At 39.5% G+C, this 22,847-nt stretch overlaps 1 protein-coding gene across 1 annotated transcript in view; it reads left to right on the top strand.

Annotated features, from left to right (window-relative positions):
• LOC126325189 (Golgi to ER traffic protein 4 homolog) overlaps positions 1–20,883 on the top strand; it is a 68,151-nt gene extending 47,268 nt beyond the window's left edge. Inside the window, exons 6-8 of the mRNA XM_049995152.1 lie at positions 11,576–11,716; positions 12,747–12,892; positions 19,198–20,883. Of these exons, the coding sequence (XP_049851109.1) occupies positions 11,576–11,716; positions 12,747–12,892; positions 19,198–19,319 (409 nt within the window). The 3' untranslated portion in view covers positions 19,320–20,883. The remainder of the gene's footprint in view (positions 1–11,575; positions 11,717–12,746; positions 12,893–19,197) is intronic.
• Positions 20,884–22,847: the final 1,964 nt, after the last annotated feature.

Raw genomic sequence — 22,847 nt, 5'->3', positions numbered from 1 at the left:
ACTGTGAGTCCATGTTCCTGTGCAATACAATCGATTTCATAAACTTTTGTGCGAGGCTTATGAAGCGCTGCAAGACTCAACATTTCAGCACGAGTTTGGTTGGTAGTATGTGGTATATTTTTACTTGCAAGCCATAACATGATATCGGCTTTTTTTGTACTTGTTGTGGGTGTCTTGTCAACAACAACACAGTGATAACTCGCATTGTCCATTACAATCACCGAGTTCGCAGGCAAGTAAGGGAGAAACTGATTCCTAAACCACAATTTAAATGTCTCAGAGTTCATTCCTGAATGATAATCCCCTGAATTGCTCTTTTTTTTGCCCGGAACACTAATTTGCTTTCTGGAATGAATCCGGAAGCAGAAACAGTGTGAAGCACAATTATTCGTCCACCTTTACCAACTGGTACTTTAAACCCACCCGAACCATCACTCATTTTCAAACACACTTTCCTTGTGTGATTTTGGTTTACCCATGTTTTGTCCAAGAAAAAATGTTCTTATTCCCGGATTTTCTTACTTCAGTAACACGTCTTAAAAACTGTGCCCTTGAAGCAGCGATATCACTACGTTCCATTAAAAACTTTCTTCCGTCATTTTACGTACATATTTGAATCCAATGTTTTTAAGTATTCTATTCATTGAAGTCATGCTACCTTTAAAATTTATGGTTTCACACATTTCCACAGTGATTTTTTTTTGCAGTAGGAAATTCGCCCGTGTTGTACATATTGAGCACTTCTCGTCTTAGAACATCTTTGTCGAAATTATCTAAATTGTGTACAGTCCTCTCACGAGTGCAATATTTCCCTGGCGATCTCAAAAGTGGGCTTCCACAGGTCCCCGTAGATAATTTTCCTTCATTGGCAATTCGCTGAACGGTTCTCAAGCTAACGCCTGTTGCTTCTGCAGTGCGTTCCTGAGATCTGCCGACATCCATGATAGGTCCACCGTTTTCTGCTTCGCTCTTGAAAAAAGTGTGTATCCGGTAAATTATGTCCCTTGCCTGTTTATGGAGAGTTTGTTGCTTACCACCATTATCAGCCATGACAACTTGCAACAAATGCGATAAAAATTCACCAAAGAATAACTACAACCACATTTAACACTTACACTCGCCAAGACATTCCCAGCAGACTGTTCAGAAAACTACTGAACTCTCATTCGTATCCTCGGACATGGATGTGTGTGATGTCAGGTGCGTAGAACGAGCCTTAAATCGACCGCAGTCGTTCATGGTTCCAACTATACAATGTGTTCATTTTAATTGGAGACATTGAAATATCCACAAATCTACACATCGGATCAAACAAATTTATAAATAAATTTTTTTTGTCTCAGGGGGGGACATCCAATGATACCAAATCCGACGAATTTGTGGTGGAAATTTATAATTGGATGTCCCCTTCCAGGACGAACTAATTTTCATTAGGATTTCTTTTGGCTCTGTGTGTCGTTTTAAAGAGATTTCAATGTCCCCAGTTAAAATGAACACACTTTATAACATAAACAGTGTTTATAAATTGGGAAATATTCTATCTTTAGCAACTGTAACAAAACTTTCTTTATACCAGTCATTTCGCTTTTTTCTAAAACGTTCTGATTAAAACAAAGTTGGCGAAGTACACAAAACTGAATTTTGGACGTAATAAAACATAAAACTAAAATATATTGCCAGTGAGGCGCAGTGTGCAAACATTTTGAGTTTGTCACAGGGACAGAAAATACTTGCCAAAACAGAGATCAGTCAACGAAAACATTGAATATGATGTTGCCAAAGCAGTGAAGCAAAGAATTCCGTCAGACAATCAAATAGCTTGACAACGTACAAGCCGAAATTCTGCTATAAATAATACTTTTAATACTGTCGCGCAAGAATATATATCAATATGAATAGTAAAACAGCGACTGCGGAAGATAAGATACACAAACAAAACAGATAACATGAATATTGTATGTGTGCCTTTTCATTGTTTATAATTGCTGTGAAAAAGAAATATTGGAGGAGAAAATTAGAAAAATTGAAAACTTATTATGATTATAATGAAGAGACAAAGCACAGGAAAATTCAAAACATTACATTCAAACGAATAAAATTCATGAAGTAAGACACTTCGCTATTGTTTTTAAATAAATAAAATATTAAGTAAGCAACAAGGCTTGAACTCAAAATCTTCCGCTTAGCAGCTCAAGACCTTAACCATTACGCTGACACAGCTCCTCGTTACAGGGATCTCCTGAGGCACTCTAAACGTTTGCAAAATACCGACAAACACTGTTGGGATGACTATGAATTACTTACGTTTTGTCGAAGTACAATAGGAAATAAACAGTTACTGCTGTTCTTTATTGCGAAAAAGCGGTTGGTAAGACTGATACAAACACCTTTCCTTGCTATTGCCTGAATTAGGAGGCTTATTGTTTGTTTGATTTAATTAATTAATAGAATATGAAGCAATCAGTGTAAAGAATGCTTTTTCCAGACTTTCTATAAAAGAAAGTCTGCTATCAAGACATTGATTTTGTTCAATTACCTTATTTATGACTGAACGTTTCTAAAACTGAAGACACTCATCCGTGCTCTGCATTGCAGTCGACATCTGGCAACGTTGTTCTCTGTTCATTGGCTGACTGTGATTTGTGACATCAGATGCGCAGAACGAACCTAATCTCGTCCGCCATAATAAATGACGCGCATTTTAGTAGGTCAGCATGTGGATGACATTAACAACTCGGAGGATTTAATACGTCGATTAGGAGGACTGCGCTTCAGTGACTATGATTTTTTGATGTGCTCTCTCTCTTCACTCCAGTTTTTGTGTGTCTAATTTGCTATGGTTAATTGTTGTTAGGTATGGTGTTGAATTAAAGAACCTATTTCAACATGTGTTGACTTACACTTAAGTTTTCGAGGTATCACTTGGGTATGGGTGTGTGTGTTGTCCTCAGTGAAAGTTAGTTTAAGTTACATCAATTAGTGTGTAAGCCTAGGGACCAATGACTTCAGCAGTTCGGTCCCATAGGAACTTACCACCACCACCACCACCACCACCACCATGACTTAAGTTTTATTGAATGGCCAGAACTATGAATAGACAGATGGAACTGCAATGGGGAGTTCGTTGTCAACTACTATTGCCAGTCTACGTGTGGAAGATTTTTAGGAACATGCCCTGGAGTCAAAGGCATTGAAACAGGCATTTTGTTTTCTCCCCAGATATGTAGTTCATATGTCAGTTGTTTGACCTAAGCGAAGTCAGAATTTAAATGGCATTTTAGAACATCTGAATTCAATCCACCTGAATATTTTCTTCTCAGTGGAACTGTGAAAGGATGGCTATCTTCCTTTCTTTTGTGTTTGTTAGGAGAAAGGTTAATGGAACATTGGGACAAGCTGTTCTTTGTTTATAGAAAGTAAACTCTCACATTTTGGTCTTTTCAGGCCATTCTGGCTCTGTATGAAATGGTACTTTATCCCTTAGGTCATAGGGCCCATGTCATCTCAGACCAAAAGTTGGTCAGCTGGGTTTGCCCACCTTGAAATCACCATTTGCTAGCATGGTTATAGTGAAAGAGAGATCAGATGTGTGTTGCACTGTTGACCAATTATGAATCAAATGAGTGATAAAAATAATATAGTGGCACCAGAGTCTACAGACATTTTGCCTTATGCAGGTAGTATTTTGAGCAAGACTAGCCATATTTTGTGGAAACATGATGTACAATGTGTTTATTAACCACTATCAAAGATAAGAATTGTTTTTAAGTCTGCGAAAAATTATTTTGGTTGCATAAGGTGAGTATCAAACATATCCCTCACATTTGTGGAATGTTATTTATTGTTCAGACAATTGGGACTGTGGAGGAACATTGCACTGAACTGAAAAAGTGCATCATACACGCTTACAACAGCAAAGTAAATCTGTTATTGCAGAAAATTGTCTTAATACTGGTCATTTTATGAAAAACAGTTTCTGCCATGCTCTTTCAGCTGTTGGGATAGTGTTACTAAGAATGCAGTTGAGATTAACATAGCAAGTGACATGGAATTCTTGCCTAAGTTCTACTTGGAGTCCTGCTGTCTCCTGCATGTATACTGTCTTTTGTCACACAACTAATTTAAATTTCCGTGCACAAGTGCTCTCTCATTACATTCATGCCTTAAAAATGACAGGCTGTGCATGTGTCAAAATATCGGCAACTGTCAAAGATGTAACGTGACTGCTTTCCCGTAAGCTGTTTGAACATTTTATACACCAAGAGAAACACAAGTTTCACCTTGTCTAGTATGCTGAAGATCCTTGTAAGGCATTCACAAGCAGTCACTACTTTCCAAAACTAGCCAGCAAACAGATCTCCTGTGCTGTATCCACTTACGCTCCTAATTCTCCATCTACCTCATTAACCAGATGAAATGGATACCCTCCTGCTTACCTATTATAACCCTGGCCTTTGAATATCTTAAACATATCTTCCATCAGGAGTTTGACTAAAATTCATTATGCACTGAAAAGTGGAATATTCTTCTCCTTCCCACCTCTCACAAAGTAGTATTTCACTTTTCATCCAACCTACCAAATATCTTGATCCAGTCTAGTGCCTTAACTACTCCCAACTCCTCACCTCATCTATCGAATCTCTGTGCAAAATTATGGAAAACACATTTTATTTTAGTCTTGTCACTGGAAAAATCCTGCACTGTCAGAGGCAGCTTAGTATATGAAAACAGTTGTCATATACCAACTTCGCTATAAGTTCTACCCAGTCTTTTATGTTGGCATGACCACCAAGCAACTGTCAGTGGGAGTGGCCATCGCAAAACTGTGGCCAAGAGTAAAGTTCTTTTGTGCATGTGTGTTCCCTTCTTGACACTGTGCAACATCTAACTCATTAATGAGTCAGTTTTATGAATCCTGTGTGTTGTCTCCACAAAAGAGTCATCACTACATTTATTGAAATGGTGTATATAAAGAGAAATGATAAGCCAACTTTGGTTGCTTGTAGAAATAACACTACATAACACCCTAAGATGTTATCCAGTGCTGGCCGGTGTGGCCGAGCAGTTCTAGGCGCTTCAGTCTGGAACCGTGCGACTGCTGTTATCGCATGTTTGAATCCTGCCTTGGGCATGGATGTGTATGATGACCTTAGGTTAGTTAGTTTCAGGTAGTTCTAAGTTCTAGGGGACTGATGGCCTCAGGTGTTAAGTCCCATAATGCCCAGAGCCATTTGAACCATTTGTTATCCAGTTTAGTGCTATATAATGTCATTTCCATAGTTTATAAAACCTGTAAAAAAAACAGTTCATTCAGATATTTTGTTTTTTTGCATCCATAAAGGTGAGAGTGTTCCGTGAACTTGATACATGAAAACTTAGTGTGTCCAGTCAGTTACAGTTGGTAACTCCATTGGAAGGATGTAACATTGTAGCTACAATTCCAGTAATCACAGTGTAATTTCATTTTTCTTTCTTTCCTTCTTTCTTTCAAATTCCTATTCACAGCAAATCAAACTCCAATAACCAGTTTAAAATTTCACTCCCTTCCCAGGTTCCTACCAGTGGCAAATCAGACACCCACCAGGGGCTGAAGAAGCCCCAGGTAGCTTATCATAGGGCTTCGTGGTCCTCTTCAGTCCTGGAGACTGAATCAAAGAAGCCCTCCCAGCAAGGGCAACCAAAGGAACAGTGTGAGAATTGGAAATCGAAATCAAAGACCTGTAAGACCAAGGAAACTGCGGTGGCACTCACTCCACCGCTATTTACAAGCTCTGCGTCTGAGGATGCGGTGGAGATTCTGGCATTCGCTGAGGACCTAGATCTCGCCAGTCCCTCAGACATGATGGATGTCACTCCCGCCAGTACTCAGTCGGTGGCAGCAGGTGACCCAGCAGTGTAGTCTGCCTCCTCGGTCCCTTCCTCGGCCATGGACAATGTCATCCTCCAGTGGAACTGCAGCAGTTTTTTCCACCATGTTGCTGAGCCGTGACAACTTCTCAGCCTTCGCCCCTTCCTCTCCATTGCTCTTCAGGAAACTTGGTTTCTGGCGATGAGAACCCCTGCCCTCCATGCTCCGTTTGGTGAGTGGGAATTCCAAAGTGTCCTACTGCTTCCCCTGATATGGATCCCGGACCAGATTGCATAAACTGTCAGCTGCTCAAACACCTCTTGGTGGACTGCCAGTGATGCCTCCCAGACCTTTTCAACCATATCAGGGTTGAGGGTGAGTTCCTGTAGTAATGGTGGGAAAGCATCATAATCTCCGTGTTGATACCAGGCAAGAAACCACTGGAAGTGGACAGCCACTGCCCCATTAGCCTCACCAACGTTCTTTCCAAGTTGCTCGAATGCATGATGAGCCGGAGGTTGAGTTGGCTACTGAGTCTCAGGGCCTTCTGGGTCTGTCTCAGGGTGGTTTCCGTGAGGGCCGCTTTGTTGCCGATAATCTGGTGTGCCTGGAGTCTGCCATCCGTACAGCCTTTGCCCGCTTTCGGCATCGGGTCGCCATCTTTCTTGACATGTGGAAGGCATACGATATGACATGGCGACATCACATCCCCTCTACACTTCATGGTTGGGGTCTTCGGGGTCTGCTCCTGATTTTCATACAAAATTTTCTGTCTCTTCGTTCCTTCCGCATGCAAGTTGGTGCCTCCAATATTTCCTCCCGAGTTCAGGAGAACGGGGTACCGCAAGGATCTGTCTTAAGTGTCTGCTTCTTTTTAATTGCAATTAATTGGCTCGCCACGGCGGTGGAAACGCCTGTCTCAGCTTCCATGTATGCTGATGACTTCTGCCTGTACTTTATCTCCACTAGCATTGCAACTGCTGAATGGCAGCTGCAGGGCGCTATCCGCAAGGCGCAGTCTTGGGCTGTAGCGCATGGCTTCTAGTTTTTGGCTGTCAAGACCTGCGTTATGCATTTCTGCCGATGACGCACTGTTCACCCTGAGCCACGCCTTTATCTTGATGGTAAACCTCTTGCTGTGGTGGAGACTCATCAGGTTTGGATTTGGTTTTTGATACCCGGTTGACTTGGCTTTCTCATATTCAGCAGCTTAAACAGATGTGCTGGCGGCATCTTAACGCTCTTCGTTGCTTGAGTCACACCAGCTGCGGTGCTGATCGGTCTACCCTTCTACGGCTGTACCAGGCATTAATTCAGTCCCATCTAGATTATGGGAGCCTGGCTTACAGTTTGGCATCAACTTCCACATTGCAGTTGCTTTATCCCATCCTTCACAGTGGGATCCCACTCAACACTGGAGCTTCCCAAGCAAGCTCTGTCAACAGCATACTTGAGGAGGCAGGTGTCCCTCCATTGTGGTTCCGGCACCAACGGTTACTGGCTTGCCCAGGCATCCCAATTGTTGTCTCCTGTTCCCTCAGTTGCTCGTCCATCTTCCGGAACAACGGCCCCAGTCAGGGTGTACGATTGCAGTTAGTGTCAGAGCTCTTCTTTCTGAGCTTGAGATTTTCCCTCTTCCACCTTTTTTTCTGGGCCACTCTGCATATACACCTGTGGTGTGTGCCCCGCCCATGCCTTCGGCTCGATTTGGCACAGGGCCCAAAGGACTCAGTCCCTCCTTAGGCCCTCCACCGTCACTTTCTTTCAATCCTTGCCTCGTTTCAAGGCTCTGACAGTGTGTCTACTGATGGTTCGATGGTTGCTGGTCTTCTCGGTTATGCTCTTATTCTAGGGGATCATTATGTACAACACTCATTGCCGGCTGGCTGCAATGTTTTCACTGCCAAGCTGGTGGCCATCTCTCGCACCCTAGAGTATATCCGCTCCTGCTCAGGCGAGTCCTTCATTATCTATAGTGACTCCCTGAGCAGTTTACGAGCTATTGACCAGTGTTTCCCTCGCTCTCGTCTGGTGATGGCCATCCAAGAGTCCCTCCATACTCTTGCCTGTTGTGGCTGCTCTGTGGTATTTGTGTGGACCCCAGGTCATGTCGGCATCCTCGAAAATGAACGTATTGACATGCTGGCCAAACAGGCTGTCGGTGCACCAGCCTTGGAGATTGGCCTTTCGGAGAGTGACCTCAGGTCAGTTTTGCGGCAGAAGGTACTTCGCACCTGGGGTGAACAATGGCGCACCCTTCCTTTACCCAACAAATTCCGGGCCATCAAGGAGGCTACCAGAGCATGGCACTCCTCCTTGCGGGTCTCTCACAAGGACTCTGTTGTCCTCTGCCGGCTGCGCATTGGCCACACCAGGATCACACTCGGCTATTTATTGCGCCGTTAGGCCCACCTTTGTCGCTGCAGGTCAGCTTTGATGGTGGTCCACATCTTGTTGGACTGCCTGCTTTTAACTCTGCTCAGATAGGCGTTTGTGCTGCCTGATATGCTTCCTGCACTTTTATCAGATGACATTGCTATGGCAGATTTAGTTTTGAGTTTTATTCGTGCAGGAGGTCTTCATCGCTTGATCTAAGTGTTTTTCCTTTTTTTTGTGTTGAGTCTGGCCATTCGCCTACGATTTTAGACTGGGGTTTTTGGTGCATTTCTTGGTGGTTGGCTTTTCCTGTTTTGTTTCTATGGTCGGCCAACCACTGTCAAACTTGGTGTGATTTTACAGGGTGTATATGACCCGGGACAACCGGGAAAAACCCGGGAATTTTTTCATCCGGGAGAAAACTGGGAAAAACCCGAGAATTTTTAAGAATTCCAGGAATTTTTCATTGTTTTAGCTTTCGGTTAAATTTTTGTAATTTTGACTGCAGAATTTTCTAGCAAAGAACGTTATTGTATCCAGCTACTGGAGAATGATACTGCAGCAATAAAATATAGGGAAAAAAACTTTAGTGGCAAAGGAAATGTGCAATTTACAACGAAACCCCATGCACGCACAAGTGTCTGCAAACAGCAAAAGTATGAAAATGGCCGTAGGGTGTAGACTGTAATTCTTCATAACAATAAACTGCTTGCTATGAGCATGACGTGACAACTGTTCACATAAGGTTCGTTTGACCAATTGCCAGCGGTGCGTTGCTCATGCGCATTTGACTCGCGTATAAGCAGTACCTTCTCCCTCTTCCCGCTACGGCGCTACTTGTAGTTTGGCTGTTAGCTGTTTCAGTAGTAGCTGCAAGCAACCAGATACAAACGAGAAAAATTTTTCTCGCGCGCCCTAACTGCCAGATTCGCGCTTGCACAGAGTTGTAGTGGGGAGGGGGTTAACCTGCACGTGACATGTGTTTACGTCAAGTGATTTCGCTACTTCTCTTCGTTTACAGCTCCCACGTCAAATGAAAACAAAACGGATTTCTGTGGCCGTGAGCTGTCAAGTGAATTAAAATACATTCACATAAATACGGAGGCAAAAATATATTATTATTTTATTTCCAAGTTAGTAGCAGTCAAGCATTAATCGCCTTGCAGAACAATATTTTTGCAAGTTTGCTAAAGCAAAAAAAGATCAATATTACATGTGATAGCTTAGCTACTGTTGTAGCGTGTTAATCTTAGAGACCAATATTATATGTGAAAGCTTAGCTTTTCTTGTAGATATACGGTACTGTTTACATTAATGTAAACCATTAACTTTTCCTCTTGTGTGTTCGCACTGTGTAACAAGTGATGCTATTGGCTGACTAAAATACGTGTCCTATGCTCTGAATAGCTGCTGTCATCGTGTGGCGAGATCTTGTGGCTTGAAATATGACTCGCTCACAAAATTACATATCAACCTCGGTTTCAATGCTCTGGAAACTAACGCGCTGTGTTTGGTGCAATTCGAATTTATACTTTCGTAATACAAAAATATGCAGCGTATATGTTGCTGCAAAACAAAGGTCTTTCCAAAACTTCTCTGCCCCGTCTTTTCTTTTTTTTTCCGGGAAGTTATACACAATTGTATAAAACGTTAACCATTCAAAGGATTGATAAGTTTTACAGTTCCGAGGGAAAATCTACAGAAAACTTAAGTGTCATTTAGCACAGAAAAACTGTATTTTCACCCAGGAAAAAGCACATTTTTTAAACGGGATATCCGGGAATAATCTGGGAATTTTTTTTCCTTGTCCCCGTATACACCCTAGATTTTAATTCCTTTTTTCTGGTCTCTGTGTCTTTCTTGTCCTGTGTCATCTCTTGTCATCTCCACTGTTTGTTCTTATTCTTTGTGGGTGTTTCAAGTTCGTAGAAAAAGGGACCAATGGCCCTAGTAGCCTGGTCCCTTCAGTCCCACAAACAAATCAATCAAGTTTTCAGGCTTCACAATAGATGGCAATACACTTGCTATAACCCTCAATGTCCATTGCATGCTGTGGCTTTCCTCAAAGTGACAATTGAAGAGATACATCTGTATGTCTGACAGGGCATGATCCAAGTTCGATTTATGAAGATGACAGTTCGGTTTTTCTGAGGGGAGTGGTTAGAAACAGCAACCTTCCCCTGTCCCCTACTGGATATGTCCTTAATGATAATCAGGTGAATAGAAAGAAATAATGGACATGTGGCATATGCCATTTGTTAAACATTGAAGTCTACCAGATGAGGCCATAAATTGTTGATACTAGATGCAGCGTACTAAAAGTTTTCTGGTTTTTGTGGTATACATAAAAATTTACTGTGCGTATTATTGTATTGAGATGTCTTACCTGCTTGTGAACAACATTCACATTCATTTTGACTACCATGTGCTTATCACAGAATCTGAGAGTGCGTTTTTCGTTGTAGTGGGTACTTGTTTATTCTGCACGCTGAGAGGTGATGTTCATGAATACGGAGAGGAACAAAACAAAAATCAAATCCAATCACTTAATTGACATTGATTGGCATGGACAAAATCTTAGATTTCATGGATAGTTTTTGTTGTCTTCAAGTATACTAACATTTATGTTGGTGACCTCATCCAGCCATAGAACATGCTGCAGTATATGTACAGTAAATATTAGTACTAAAATAAACATTATTATAGAAGTCATAGGCATGATTCTGATATTTGTTGATAATGTGACATTTTTCTGATTTACTTCACAGATACATATTTTAAATTGGAAGTTTTTGGATGTGATGGCAAGCACATAGCCTGTTGCTAAAAGAATACTAACCATAAGGCCCAATTACTCTACACTATTTTAGAGTGAGACTGTGGCCAAGTTCAACATGACAATGCTGTCTATCAAACCTGAAGTCCAGATTTCTGTTCCCAATTTCTTCTGCTCAGTCTGGATGGATGGATGGATGGATGGATGGATGGATGGCTGAGGCAGCTTAACCCCTTTTTATGGGAAGCATAAACCGCATTACGTTTACCAGTTTCCAGGGGTGTAGGAAAACAGACCCAAGTGTATTTATCACTATTAATAGAGTGTAAACATATGTTCAATAATGATCATTTGTGACAGTTCTTTCACGTAATGGGCAAATTCTGGACAAAGCCTATTTGTTCTTGGAAATTTCTCATTGTGAGATATTCATGGCGAGTGGGAAGTGAATGAAAGGAAAAAGTTGAACTATTCTCTGATTAAAAACTGAAAATTGTTGGTGTTCTTTCCATTTTTCTGTAATAGCCCTGTTCCTGTCATTGATGTTACAAAAAAATTATTTTGAAACATTTCAGGTACCTCTGTCTTCAGAATAAACAATCGGCAGTTGAAGCGTTTAAGTGCTATACAAAGCAACACCCAAATATTCAGGCTGGGCCACCATATATTTTACCCCTGCTCAACTTCATATGGTTTCTTTTGCAAACTGTAGAAAGGTATGTACTAACACATCAGTACACATATCTGCATGGTCTTAAGGGTACTGCAAGTACAGTTTTTCATTATAAGTCACAGAAGTTTAGGGGAATGCAAAGACATAAATGACCATGTGCTGTTACTGAAAGGAGGAGAGCTAATTAATGTTGGATATTAAACTGTGCATATTGACACTTGAAACTAATTAAGTGGTTTCTTTGTAATATACTGCATGAATCACGTAAGCTGTTGATCTCAAATATTTGTGGAACCATGTAAGATATCATAATATTGTTTTCACACTATTGAATGGTAATGAAGTTCTCATTAAACTGTGTATAATCTTCTGTGATGTCAGTGTTATTTATGGAGATATTAGTATCACTTTGGTTTCCTCAAATAAAACTATAGTACTATGTAAGGGAGAACACAGTAACTATTGTGTGACAAATTCCTTATTTCTCACACAAATATTGTGACTCTGTAAGTTTGTAGCTTCCACGCCCAGTGTAATTTTGAATAACATAATTTTGGCTATTAGGCCTCATCATTGTAAAAAACTAAATGAACAGAATTGCCAATGTTTTGACTGCAGCACGTTGATCGAAACATCAGCAGTTTAGCTGCTTTAGCGTTTTACAGTGACGTTGCCTAATATCCAAAGTCATTTTATTCAGAAGCATCGTTACCAGTTTTGCTTTTTATTTTTTAGTAAGTTGATGTTTTGTGTCCATTATTATGTAAAGGATTCAACATATCTGATACTGGCTAAGTAGGAAGTCAAAAAAATGTATGACCTAAGCCTGAGAAATAGTCACAGAAAAACTGTAGTAATTTTTTCTACAGTGATCAAATATCTAGAAAAGATTAATTCAGTTTAATATCACTCACAGAAATTAAGTACAGTAAATGGTTTCTCTCTTTTGGATATCAAACTTATTGCTGTTTTGTGTAGTAGTTTGTCATATCAAAATTTTGTAGTAGTGAACTTGTTTACTTACTACTTTATCTGTCATATGTGTCTTATAATTATGACTGTTTCTCTTTCAGTGGTAAGCTAGCTGCTTTTATTGTCTTGTGTGAAAAATATGAGCCAAGTATAAAAAGGGATCCATCATATACTGAATATCTTGATAAAATTTCCCAAATATTTTTTGGTGTCGCTGCTGCCCGTCCAAAGACACAAGGATTTTTAGGTAATGAAAACATTTACTGAATTCTTGCAAGCAAGTGTCATAGAGCTACATTACTCTCTTGATGTTAAGTGCATTGGACAACATTAACAATACATCTGGTGCATTATTTGTAAAGTGTTTGCTACTTACGTGGCATGTGTTGTCGAGTGTTACACTTCTGCTTTTTGGGAATGAAATACTAGTAATGAAACTCTGTACACTGTACTCTTTCATGCCATAAAATGTATTTTTAGATTCCTTTTCTTGTTTTACATGCATTGAATGGAGTACTAATTAAAGTAGTAAGCCTCAGGGATTGCCATTCCATTCTGAAACAGACTGAATAAGAGTGAAGGTGCATTGTAACCTTTTCAGTTTTCCTTGTTTCTTGGCTCCATAGTTATTTGGTAGAAACTGGTGGACTGAATAAACCTGGGAGTTACTTTTGATGTTGGCAGTCTTTTCCATGAAATAATCCTCCAGAGCAAAAATAAATAATGATCTTATGAATCAGTAAGCTAAATATTGTTCATATATTAGAGGATACTTTTTGGGTTTCTAGACAACTTGACAGTTCCATTTTTCAAGATCTTGATCAGCTATTGAGAGATTTGCTTCTTTGTCACACATGGTTACTCGCTAAATATAACAAATGGGACTGCATTTTTCATTGAAGTGATGTGTGTACTAAATGAGACAGTCAATCTAGCTTGACATTTGAAAGCACATTGTTTACCGACCACAGTGGAAAACAACTCGGAAATCTCAGCATTCCGTGTTACTGACTGGTGTTGATATTTTCACCAATGCAAAGAAAATGATACTCCAGTCTGTTCAAGAATATGATCCATGATGTCAAAAGAGTGATACTCATTTGACCACATGAAACTTGGTTTGACCATTTCTACCACGATATCCTGTGAACAGTGGGTGAAATGCAAGAGCCAGGTTTAATATTCCTAGATCTTGCAGACTCTCATCACGGTCCCAAACCTCCATACAAATTTTTCAGTTCATCTGTGATTCTGTAAAAAAATGGTGTGAGTGATAGGTATAGTTTACTGGTCAAGCCTTTCTGCTGGAGACTGTACTAGTTAAGATGACAATTTCGTGAGTTATCTTAGTGGATTGGCACATAGGATTTCCTCCTACCTCTTCTCTGTGAAGCTCTCATAGAGGTTGCCCCTGAAAGCGGCTCCTGTAGCACATTGCATTCTTCAGAAGGTGCAAGCAAGTGACCTGTAATTTAATTGGTGGTGCTTGTAGCTAATCTATGTGAAATAAGTCCCAGGAAGCCGTTAAAATGCATTTATTTGTAAGCACTGTAAACTAGTAGCATTTTAGTGTTATGAAATGATTGCTATCAAAAAGTTAATAAAATCAGAAAAAATAGTAAAGCCAACTATCATATTAACACTTTGCTATCCGCATGTCTCATACAAATTTATTCACTTGGCGCCGGCAGTGCTAATTCAGATTACTTGGCTTGTCGCCGGCCACTTGTCACCTTTCTGTTGATGACAAGCTTCAAACACACAGACTTTTGCGCACTTCAATGTCGAGAAATCCTCTATTGTGCAGTATCATTCCACAAATTGGAATTTTCTTTTCAAGTAACTTCTCTGCAAGTTCTACACTGTTACAATAATTATCCATGTGGAGGTGACGTCACTTTCCATAAGAAGGTGTCAATAGTTCCATCATTGCTTTTGATAGAGGTTGTCCTGTGCCGGAATATCTTGAATGAGGAAATGTATCCCGTACTCGAATCACACAGTATCCGAATGAGTATGCCATATTTCGTAATTTTTGATGGATTGTAAACTTTAAAATTTAACTGTCCACACCACTGTATCATTCCTTCATCAATTGAGATGTTTTGACTTAGATTAAATGTTTCTTTAAACTTTTCAGAAAAATAATCAATTACAAATTGCACTTTGAAAAGCCGGTTGACATTATCCGGTTTATTGTTGTTGTCGGAAAAATGTAAAAATGATAATATTTGTCAGAATCGGTTGCGGGACATCATTTTGCGAAATATGGATTCGTTGACCAGTAATCATCAATCCTTTTTTACAGTTTCCTTAAGTATAGCAAGCCCAAACCGTTTTCTAAGTTCGGATCCCGTAACATGGACTGATTTGGCATTTTTTAAATCCAGTCCTTCTATTGCAATTTTGGCTGTAATACTGGTCAGTTTCATTGCAAATATATTGAAATAGATCCTTCCCAATATATAATTCTACTATATCCACGATGCTCTGCGTATCTTTAGGAAATATGTGTGGACCGGGAGATCCTTCAAATTTATTATTGGTCCTCAGTAAATCATAGTCTTTCTTCGTCTGATTCATCCGAATCAGTTGGCAACCATAGTGTTTACTGAATTCTTCTTGGACGTATTTCACTATCTTCCAACAATTCTGCTTCACTTTCATTTTTTTTTATATCCAATGTTTTCTTCCCAATCGCCCAAGTTGTCAAGAACATCAGACAAGATGAACACACATTCATCATAAATAACGTATAGTCTCTTTCGTCTGAGTGCACAAGTACTCATAAAAACAAAAAACTTGTTGAGGTGTTAACTTATTGTTACCTAAACAAAATACCAGCAGAGGTGTAACCGGCTGTTGACAGCTATTTCACACACGACACCACTCTGGTGTCGCCGGATGCCAAAGAGTTAAGAACAGGCTCAGTGTACAGCCCATTGGTGACTATCACATATGAACAGGCTCAGAGTTCATCTTAGTACCGACTGGCAAGATTAGCACACAGCTGAAATCTTTTGCTTACATTGTAAAACTTCATAGCACTTCCACGTTTTTGGTAAATTAACAATATTCAAGTGCTTACTGAATTTACTGGTTTACTGCACAACATTATCATTGTTTCCAATAAAGTAAAATCAAGTGATTCCCCTACATATTTACTCAGCAGAGTAAAATCTATTCTCAAGGCTCAAGTTCCTCTCCTCACTCTCATGATTACCAATGTGCCATGTGGTTCAGTTGCTACATCTGTATCTATGGGAATGAGCTACTTACTTGCTGCGATCTTACTCTGCAACACTGTTTAATGCAGCAAATTGGCTTCGGCTCTCTGCCAAGTTCCAGTAAACGTAAAATTTGGAAAAATTAATACTTTTCAAAATAGGGGAAACCTCACATTTTCCAGAAAGCACTCGTCACAGTGTTCCATTGCAGACCATTAACAGATGTCTGATTATGCAGAACAGGTTCTCAGATATGTGAATGGCTCGAAGACTTCATAACTAAATTGTTTGGGGTAGTGAGTGTTTCTCAGAGAGAAGGATTTTGTCAGGAGTGCCCCAGGGAAGTGTGAAGCTCTTGTCCTCTGTAAACATAAATGTGATGGATAGGGTGACTGTTCGCTGAAGATGCTGTAATGTACAAGGAAGTGTTAACATGAGTGCCTTTCAGAGAATACGTGTTAACTTACACGGAGTATCTGTTTGGTGTGATGAATGGCGGTTTGCTCCAAATTTGGTGTGGTGTTTCTAACAGTTTGCATTTTGCCCTGGTTAAAGTATCCCATACATAGCGAAATGGCACTATCCAAAACCAGTGCTGAGGCAACTTTGGTGCACCACAGCTGTAGATGACAAGGCTGAATGACTGCTGTGGAGACCTGTACTTGTGAATAGACATACATCTGTTGAGCAACTGATCACCCAGATGAACCAAGGGCCTGCCAACAGTGTCACCTCAATGATTGTTCAGCAAATGTTGCTGTGTATGGGCCTCTACAGCAGGCACCTGGTTCATGCACCCATGCTGATAGCTGTTCATCAGCAACAAAGGATGTAATTCACATGCCAATACCACAACTGGATGCCCACTGAGTGGTGGCAGGTGGCCTTTACATATGAATTCTGTTTTAAGAAGCTCCATTGGGTGTTGGTGTGTGTGGCCCTGCAACAGCCGCTGGAAGGGTCTAAGCTGGAGGAGAGAGCATTATGATTTGAGAAATGGTCTCGTGGCATTCTCTGGGTGATATTGTCATTTTGGAAGACACAGTGGGTCAACACAAGTATGCATGTATCCTTGAGGATCATGTCCAGCACTACATGCAGTTTAAGAATGAAAACAATCAATAATTGATAAAATCATTTAATTGCGTAGATAAAAAAAATCTACTCACCAAGTGGTGGCAGAACACACACATAAAAGACTGTTGTGATTGGCAAGCTTTTGGAACCAGTGAACCCTTCTTCAGGCAGAAGGGATGAAGGGGAAGGATAAAGGATAAAGGAAATGGACTAGAGAGGTCTAGGAAAAGGGGTAGATTTTGAGAAAGTCACCTAGAACCATTGTTCAGGGGAGACTTACTGTGTGGGATTAGAAGGATAGACTGAGTGTTGAGGACTGTATCAGACAAGATTCAAAAATCTGAGAGCTTAAAGGTGGAAGACAGGGTAATATGCAAGACAGAGATTATTGCTAAAACACCGTACATGAGTTAATAAGAGTGCAGCTGCCCACAGCACTGAATACAGCATGGCTCCATATCCCTGACTGCACGTTCTAGAACCTCATTGACTATCTTCCTTCTCATCTCACAGTGGTCCATACTGCAAAGGTGGCTTTTCAGTTTTGTGACAGGTGGTCACATTAATGTTACGGGACATTGTATAAGTGCTTACACTAGCTAAATGTAGCCTATTGAATTAGCAGGAAACCCATTGCTAAAAAAACAGTGTTGCTTTATCATTTATATTGTTTTTATATGGGTCAGTCATTTTCCTTCTTATGTTTGATAGCGATTGATAATGTCCAAGGGGGTGAAATAAGCTATTTGCTAAATGGTGAAATAAAGCGTTTATTTCAAAATAAAACAGTTTATCCTGGAAAAGGACTTCCCTCAAGAAATTTGTAGTGGCTGTATACATAACACAAAAAAGTCTGTTGTTGGTACTCTATTAGTAGCTTCAAGTGGAATTGATAACATTGGTGTTTATCAGATAATGTAGATAACTACATTTGTAACAAGTGATATCTATTTACAATGTAAATGGCTTCTTCTGGTGTAGGTTACAGGAATACTATCATTGAAAGTAGTTAATGAGATAATTGGTAGAAGTAGTGTGATTTCGTAGAGTTTCCCGGCGTAATAACTGCTGATATTCTTCACGGGTTTGCAGCTGGATCATATTGTCGTCCAGACACAATATTTTGCCGGACCAGCTGGCCGCCATCTTCAGGTGAGTTAATGCTCATGCTACAGTGAGGCAGTGCACGAGCATTAACTCATCTGAAGATGAAGATAGCGGCCAGCTGGTCCGCCGAAATATTGTGTCTGGACAATGATATGATTCGGCTGCAAACCCGTGAAGAATATCAGCGGAAGAAGTGGTTAACGAGGTTATCTTCTCAATTTTCACCGCAATTGGCAGAGATTAATAATTTCTTGCTGTATGTGCCAGAATACGTAACTCTACTGTGAACCTTAGACAAACAGGTAATGTCCAATAGTGTTTAATATTGTGATTAAGTAAGTCACAGTTCAGCTGATACTCAACAACAAGAGTAGACGGACTGGGAAGCGAGTGCAAGAAATCCAGGAGTCTTAAAGAGATTTCTGCCAAGTATTCAGTTACCTACTTTACGTAACATTCGTACTGCTCCTTCTGCTAAATAAATACTTTGTGTACATAAGGTATCCCAGAAGGTGTATCCATAAGATAACAGCAAGTGAAGAAGTCCTGTAGAAACCAATGCCATTGCCTATTAAATTAAAAGCAAATACTAGTTGGCCCCACGCCAAAGCACCACTGATTAGTCAAAAGTGGAAAATACTATGCCCAACCTTTGGGACCTATAGCTTAATGGTGGTAACATTATCACCGATTCTTGTGGATGACAATCTGCCTGATACTGTCGTATCAGCAGCCAAGACAATTGTTGTTAGCTTTCCTTTACAATGATTAGCTGTTTATGCATATACCATTAGACATTAGCTATCTTGGCTCCATGTTTTACAGCTGCTGACAAACCGTAATTTACTTACACCAAAGAAAAGACATTGGTGCTAAAACCTCAGTATCTAGTATTAGGTCATTTAAGTGATAGTAAAGTGACAATAATTTGAAAATAGTGAAGGACTTTCAAAACCCTACATATCCTGTGGATTATTATGGATATGTGAAGCTAGATACTTGTTATAACTACTTTTATAATTTATATCATACTGCTGTATTTTATTTTGATTAATTTTTTATTCCTGTTTATTAAAAATGTTAAATAATCTGATAAAACAATGACAGCTTACATTGTACTGAACTTCTTCTATTATTTTAGGAAACTTCTTAAGCTCCATCTTCTCTGAACTTGGCAATTCTGATTCGTCAGATGAGGACACACCAAATGAGCCCTGCCCATCCACATCTCGGTTACATATGGAAACTGATAATGCCAACTGAGCAATGAGAAACTTTGTCCTAAATTAATGTGTACAGTGTGGAGGAAAACTGCTCACCAATGACTATTTCTGTGAATAGTATTTGGATTGCTTGCTGTTATAGACAATTAAAACGATCCAGCCCAGTCTGTTAAATTTATGTAGAAATACCATGGAATTTTGTTGGATATATTTTATTATAGAAAATACTGTCAAACTGCTTTACCCTCCATTTGCAGTAACAGTGAGTGTACAGTGTGAATGATAATCGAAAATACATTACACAAAGACATTAACACTTCAGCTGTAGTTGAGAAATCCATTTTAGAGAGTTTATATTTTTTAACAGATGTGTACATCAAATGCATACTGATGCAGATTAAAGTTTTTTAAACTTCTAGCAAGATATTTCTAATTAACATGTGTGTTTTGTTCAAAAGGGTACACTGGTGATCCGATAAGAAAATGAGCAGTTGTTTATAATAGAAAATGTGATAGTTTTCTAAACACATTTTTTTTACCACTTTAACAGTTTTTTATTGTTAATACTGGTCCTGTAAACTCATTATAAATATTATTTTCCCTGTCTTAATGACATACAATTATTCTCAAGACAGTGTGATAAGTACCTTTTTGTTGTGAACAGTCAGCTCTCCAATTTCAGATGGTGTTGATTCCATTGTTGGTCTTATAAGTAGCACAAAAGTAGGAATCACAGACAGAGAAGTTTTAAAGTGTCTGTACAGCAAGTGGCCATTTCTGTAGCTTCCAACACAATTTTTTTCAGACTGTAGATATAGTATGGTGTTGTGACAAGAGTTTCTTGGACCACATTGTCAGATTTAGCCGGGAGCAGTTTCAAGGTGGTAAACTCAGATTTTACAACCTTCCACTCTTACAGTCATTCTGAGAGAGACAAAGTTTCTTATATATGTTCGCATCAAGTTGATCGAAGCGAATTGCAGTGTTCTATGAGGCTGTGAATTACATACATCTTTAGTTGTACATATTCAACTGTTAATGTTGTGCACTGTGGCTGCAACGGAAATAACATACAGATAAACCGATTATCAGCTACTTACAGTAAGTAAAATAAATACTTATTCGTTTGGCTTCCTAAAGATGATGGACCTGCATTCATGTTGATATATAAATACTGTTGTCATAAAGATGATAGCTAACGTATGGTTAGAGGTATGTGTCTAGAACACATTTCAGGATATTTGAATGGGATAATGTAAGGAGTCATACAGTAAACATGTAGCAGTCTATTTTAGAACACTTGTGAGCTGACTGGAAATTTTGTAACATTTGTAAATCTATATTTCTTTTCTTCATGAGTAATGAGTCTAGTTATTTATAATGTGTTTAGGAAAATGAATGCTAATTTGAGCTGTAAAAATGTTTTTGTAAGAATTTGTTTGTGGAATGTTTCCGCTTCTGAATTTTTTGTTGTTGAAAAATCATCAACCAATCACATACCAGTTTCATTGCTTAGTAACGAACCAAATTGTGTGTTGTATTTTTTTGTTGTCTTCGAATATGACTGTGAATTCAGAATGAAATAAAGTGAAATGTTTATGGGATTATAATTTTTAATAAGAAGAAATCCAAAAATGCGTACTCTAAGAGACAAGTGACAAGTGATATGTGATATAATTAGTAAATGTCATTTAATACCTGATACGTAACTGTTGAAGGGATTTTAATCTGCAAATTATGGTCAGAAAAGGGGAAAAAGGTTCAGAAAATAAATACAAAAAGCTGCTGATGGAAATTGCTGTATTTGGGTTTAAACTAGGTGCAATAACTTTCTATGGTTCATTAACACAGTTTTGTTAAACTGGATTACACACCTCATTTAATTTTTTTGTCAATAAGTCACTGGTGCTTTGAGCTCAGTAACTCTGCTCATCATCCACAGAGACCAACAGGGGGCAGAACAACTAGAGAAAGAACAAGAAAAATACTGAAAAATATACTAGGTCCCAAAAGAGGTGGATGCGAGGACCTAAGGAAGAATTGTAGCGGAACATGAGAACATTATCTGGGGAAATCAGACTCAAAAGGGCAAGGTTTGCTGGACATGTAGTTAGGATGAGTATGGACAGAATGACGAGAAGAGTGTGGGAAACAACAGGGAGGACAAGGGGAGAGACAGGAACCAAGTGGGTGGTTGAACTTCGGAACAACTGGATGGAATTGGGGATCAGGGTCGAAGAAAAGGAAAATTGGAGGAACAAATACACACTGACCAATATGCCGGAGATCAATTACAGAGAAGAATGCAGGAAAAGATTAGAGTGTCACCAGTGGAGCCGACAGGAGAAACTGAAACTGAAGATCTCGGAAGAAGAGCGGGAGAGAAGAAGAGAAAGAATGAAGAGGTTCCGGGAGAAGAAGAGGAAAATGCGGTCCCCGAAAGGACTACCCGTGGTCCTACAGAGTCCGTAACACAAGAAGAAGAAGAAGAAGAAGCAGAGCATATCTTGTAAGCACCCATATAGAAAGTTCAAAGTTTCTGAGGTATCAACATCGGAACTTTCCTTGAGATTTAATTTGAATTTGTCTTTAACAAATCCATCAAGAATGTCACTAACGCTCATTAACTTCTCCTACTGTTTCTCCTCCTCCATGTCGTCTTCTTCCAAACTCTGAATCATGTTAGGCAAATACTTGTAGCCATACAGTGCAAAAAGTTCCAACTGTAGGTGTTTGTATATGAAATGTATTCACAGTTTTGAATTTGAAAAACCATCAGCTGTATAAGGAAATGACAACAACGAAAACTCAGAACTCCCACCTTAACCACTTTGCCTATCCATGCACAAGTCAAGGCCACACCCAAACTTACGTATGTCATCGTTACTGCATCACAACCTTTACTCGTAAACACATTATGTAATTCCCCCTATGGGAGAGTACATTTTAATTGAAAGTTGCTGCCTGGTTGTGATGGATAAATACAATATTGCAGTGCTTGTATTGTTAAGAACAACAGCAGCACGATGTTTCTTCAGACGTGTATCAAATACAGGAATGACAACGTATGAAAGTTTTGATGTGGCTGTGACTCGTTCATGGATAGCCAAAGTTGTTAAGGTGGGCACTTGCATAAAGAGGAAGAAATCTGGATTCAAGTCCCATTGTGGCACAGATTTTTGTTTTCATAATTTCCTTATACAGCTGATGGTTGTTTGTATTCACAACTGCAAATTCGTTAAATGTATTTCATAATCTGTAGTCACCACAATGCATGTTCCTTCAGACTTGCATGCATGTCGGAAGAAACATTGCGTTGTTCTTCTTAATAACACAGCCACTGCAATATCGTGGCTAGGTCTTTGTTATTGACAAATTGTTGGGCCTGCTTAATGGCTAATGCATCCATTTGGTCTAGGGCACATAAAAACCATTGGATTTCATCAAAGTTTCCACACAAGAAAACTGTGCAACTTATCAAAGTACCCACCTTCTGATGGTGGGAAACTGTGGGAGGTCATTTCTTGATACAAAACTTTTGGACTGGGAGCCTGTACCAGAATCTCTT

Source organism: Schistocerca gregaria, chromosome 2 (genome assembly GCF_023897955.1).
Source record: "Schistocerca gregaria isolate iqSchGreg1 chromosome 2, iqSchGreg1.2, whole genome shotgun sequence".
NCBI classification, from domain to species: domain Eukaryota; kingdom Metazoa; phylum Arthropoda; class Insecta; order Orthoptera; family Acrididae; genus Schistocerca; species Schistocerca gregaria.
The sequence above is the reverse complement of the archived record's forward strand: the minus strand, read 5'-3'. Positions and strand labels throughout refer to the sequence as shown.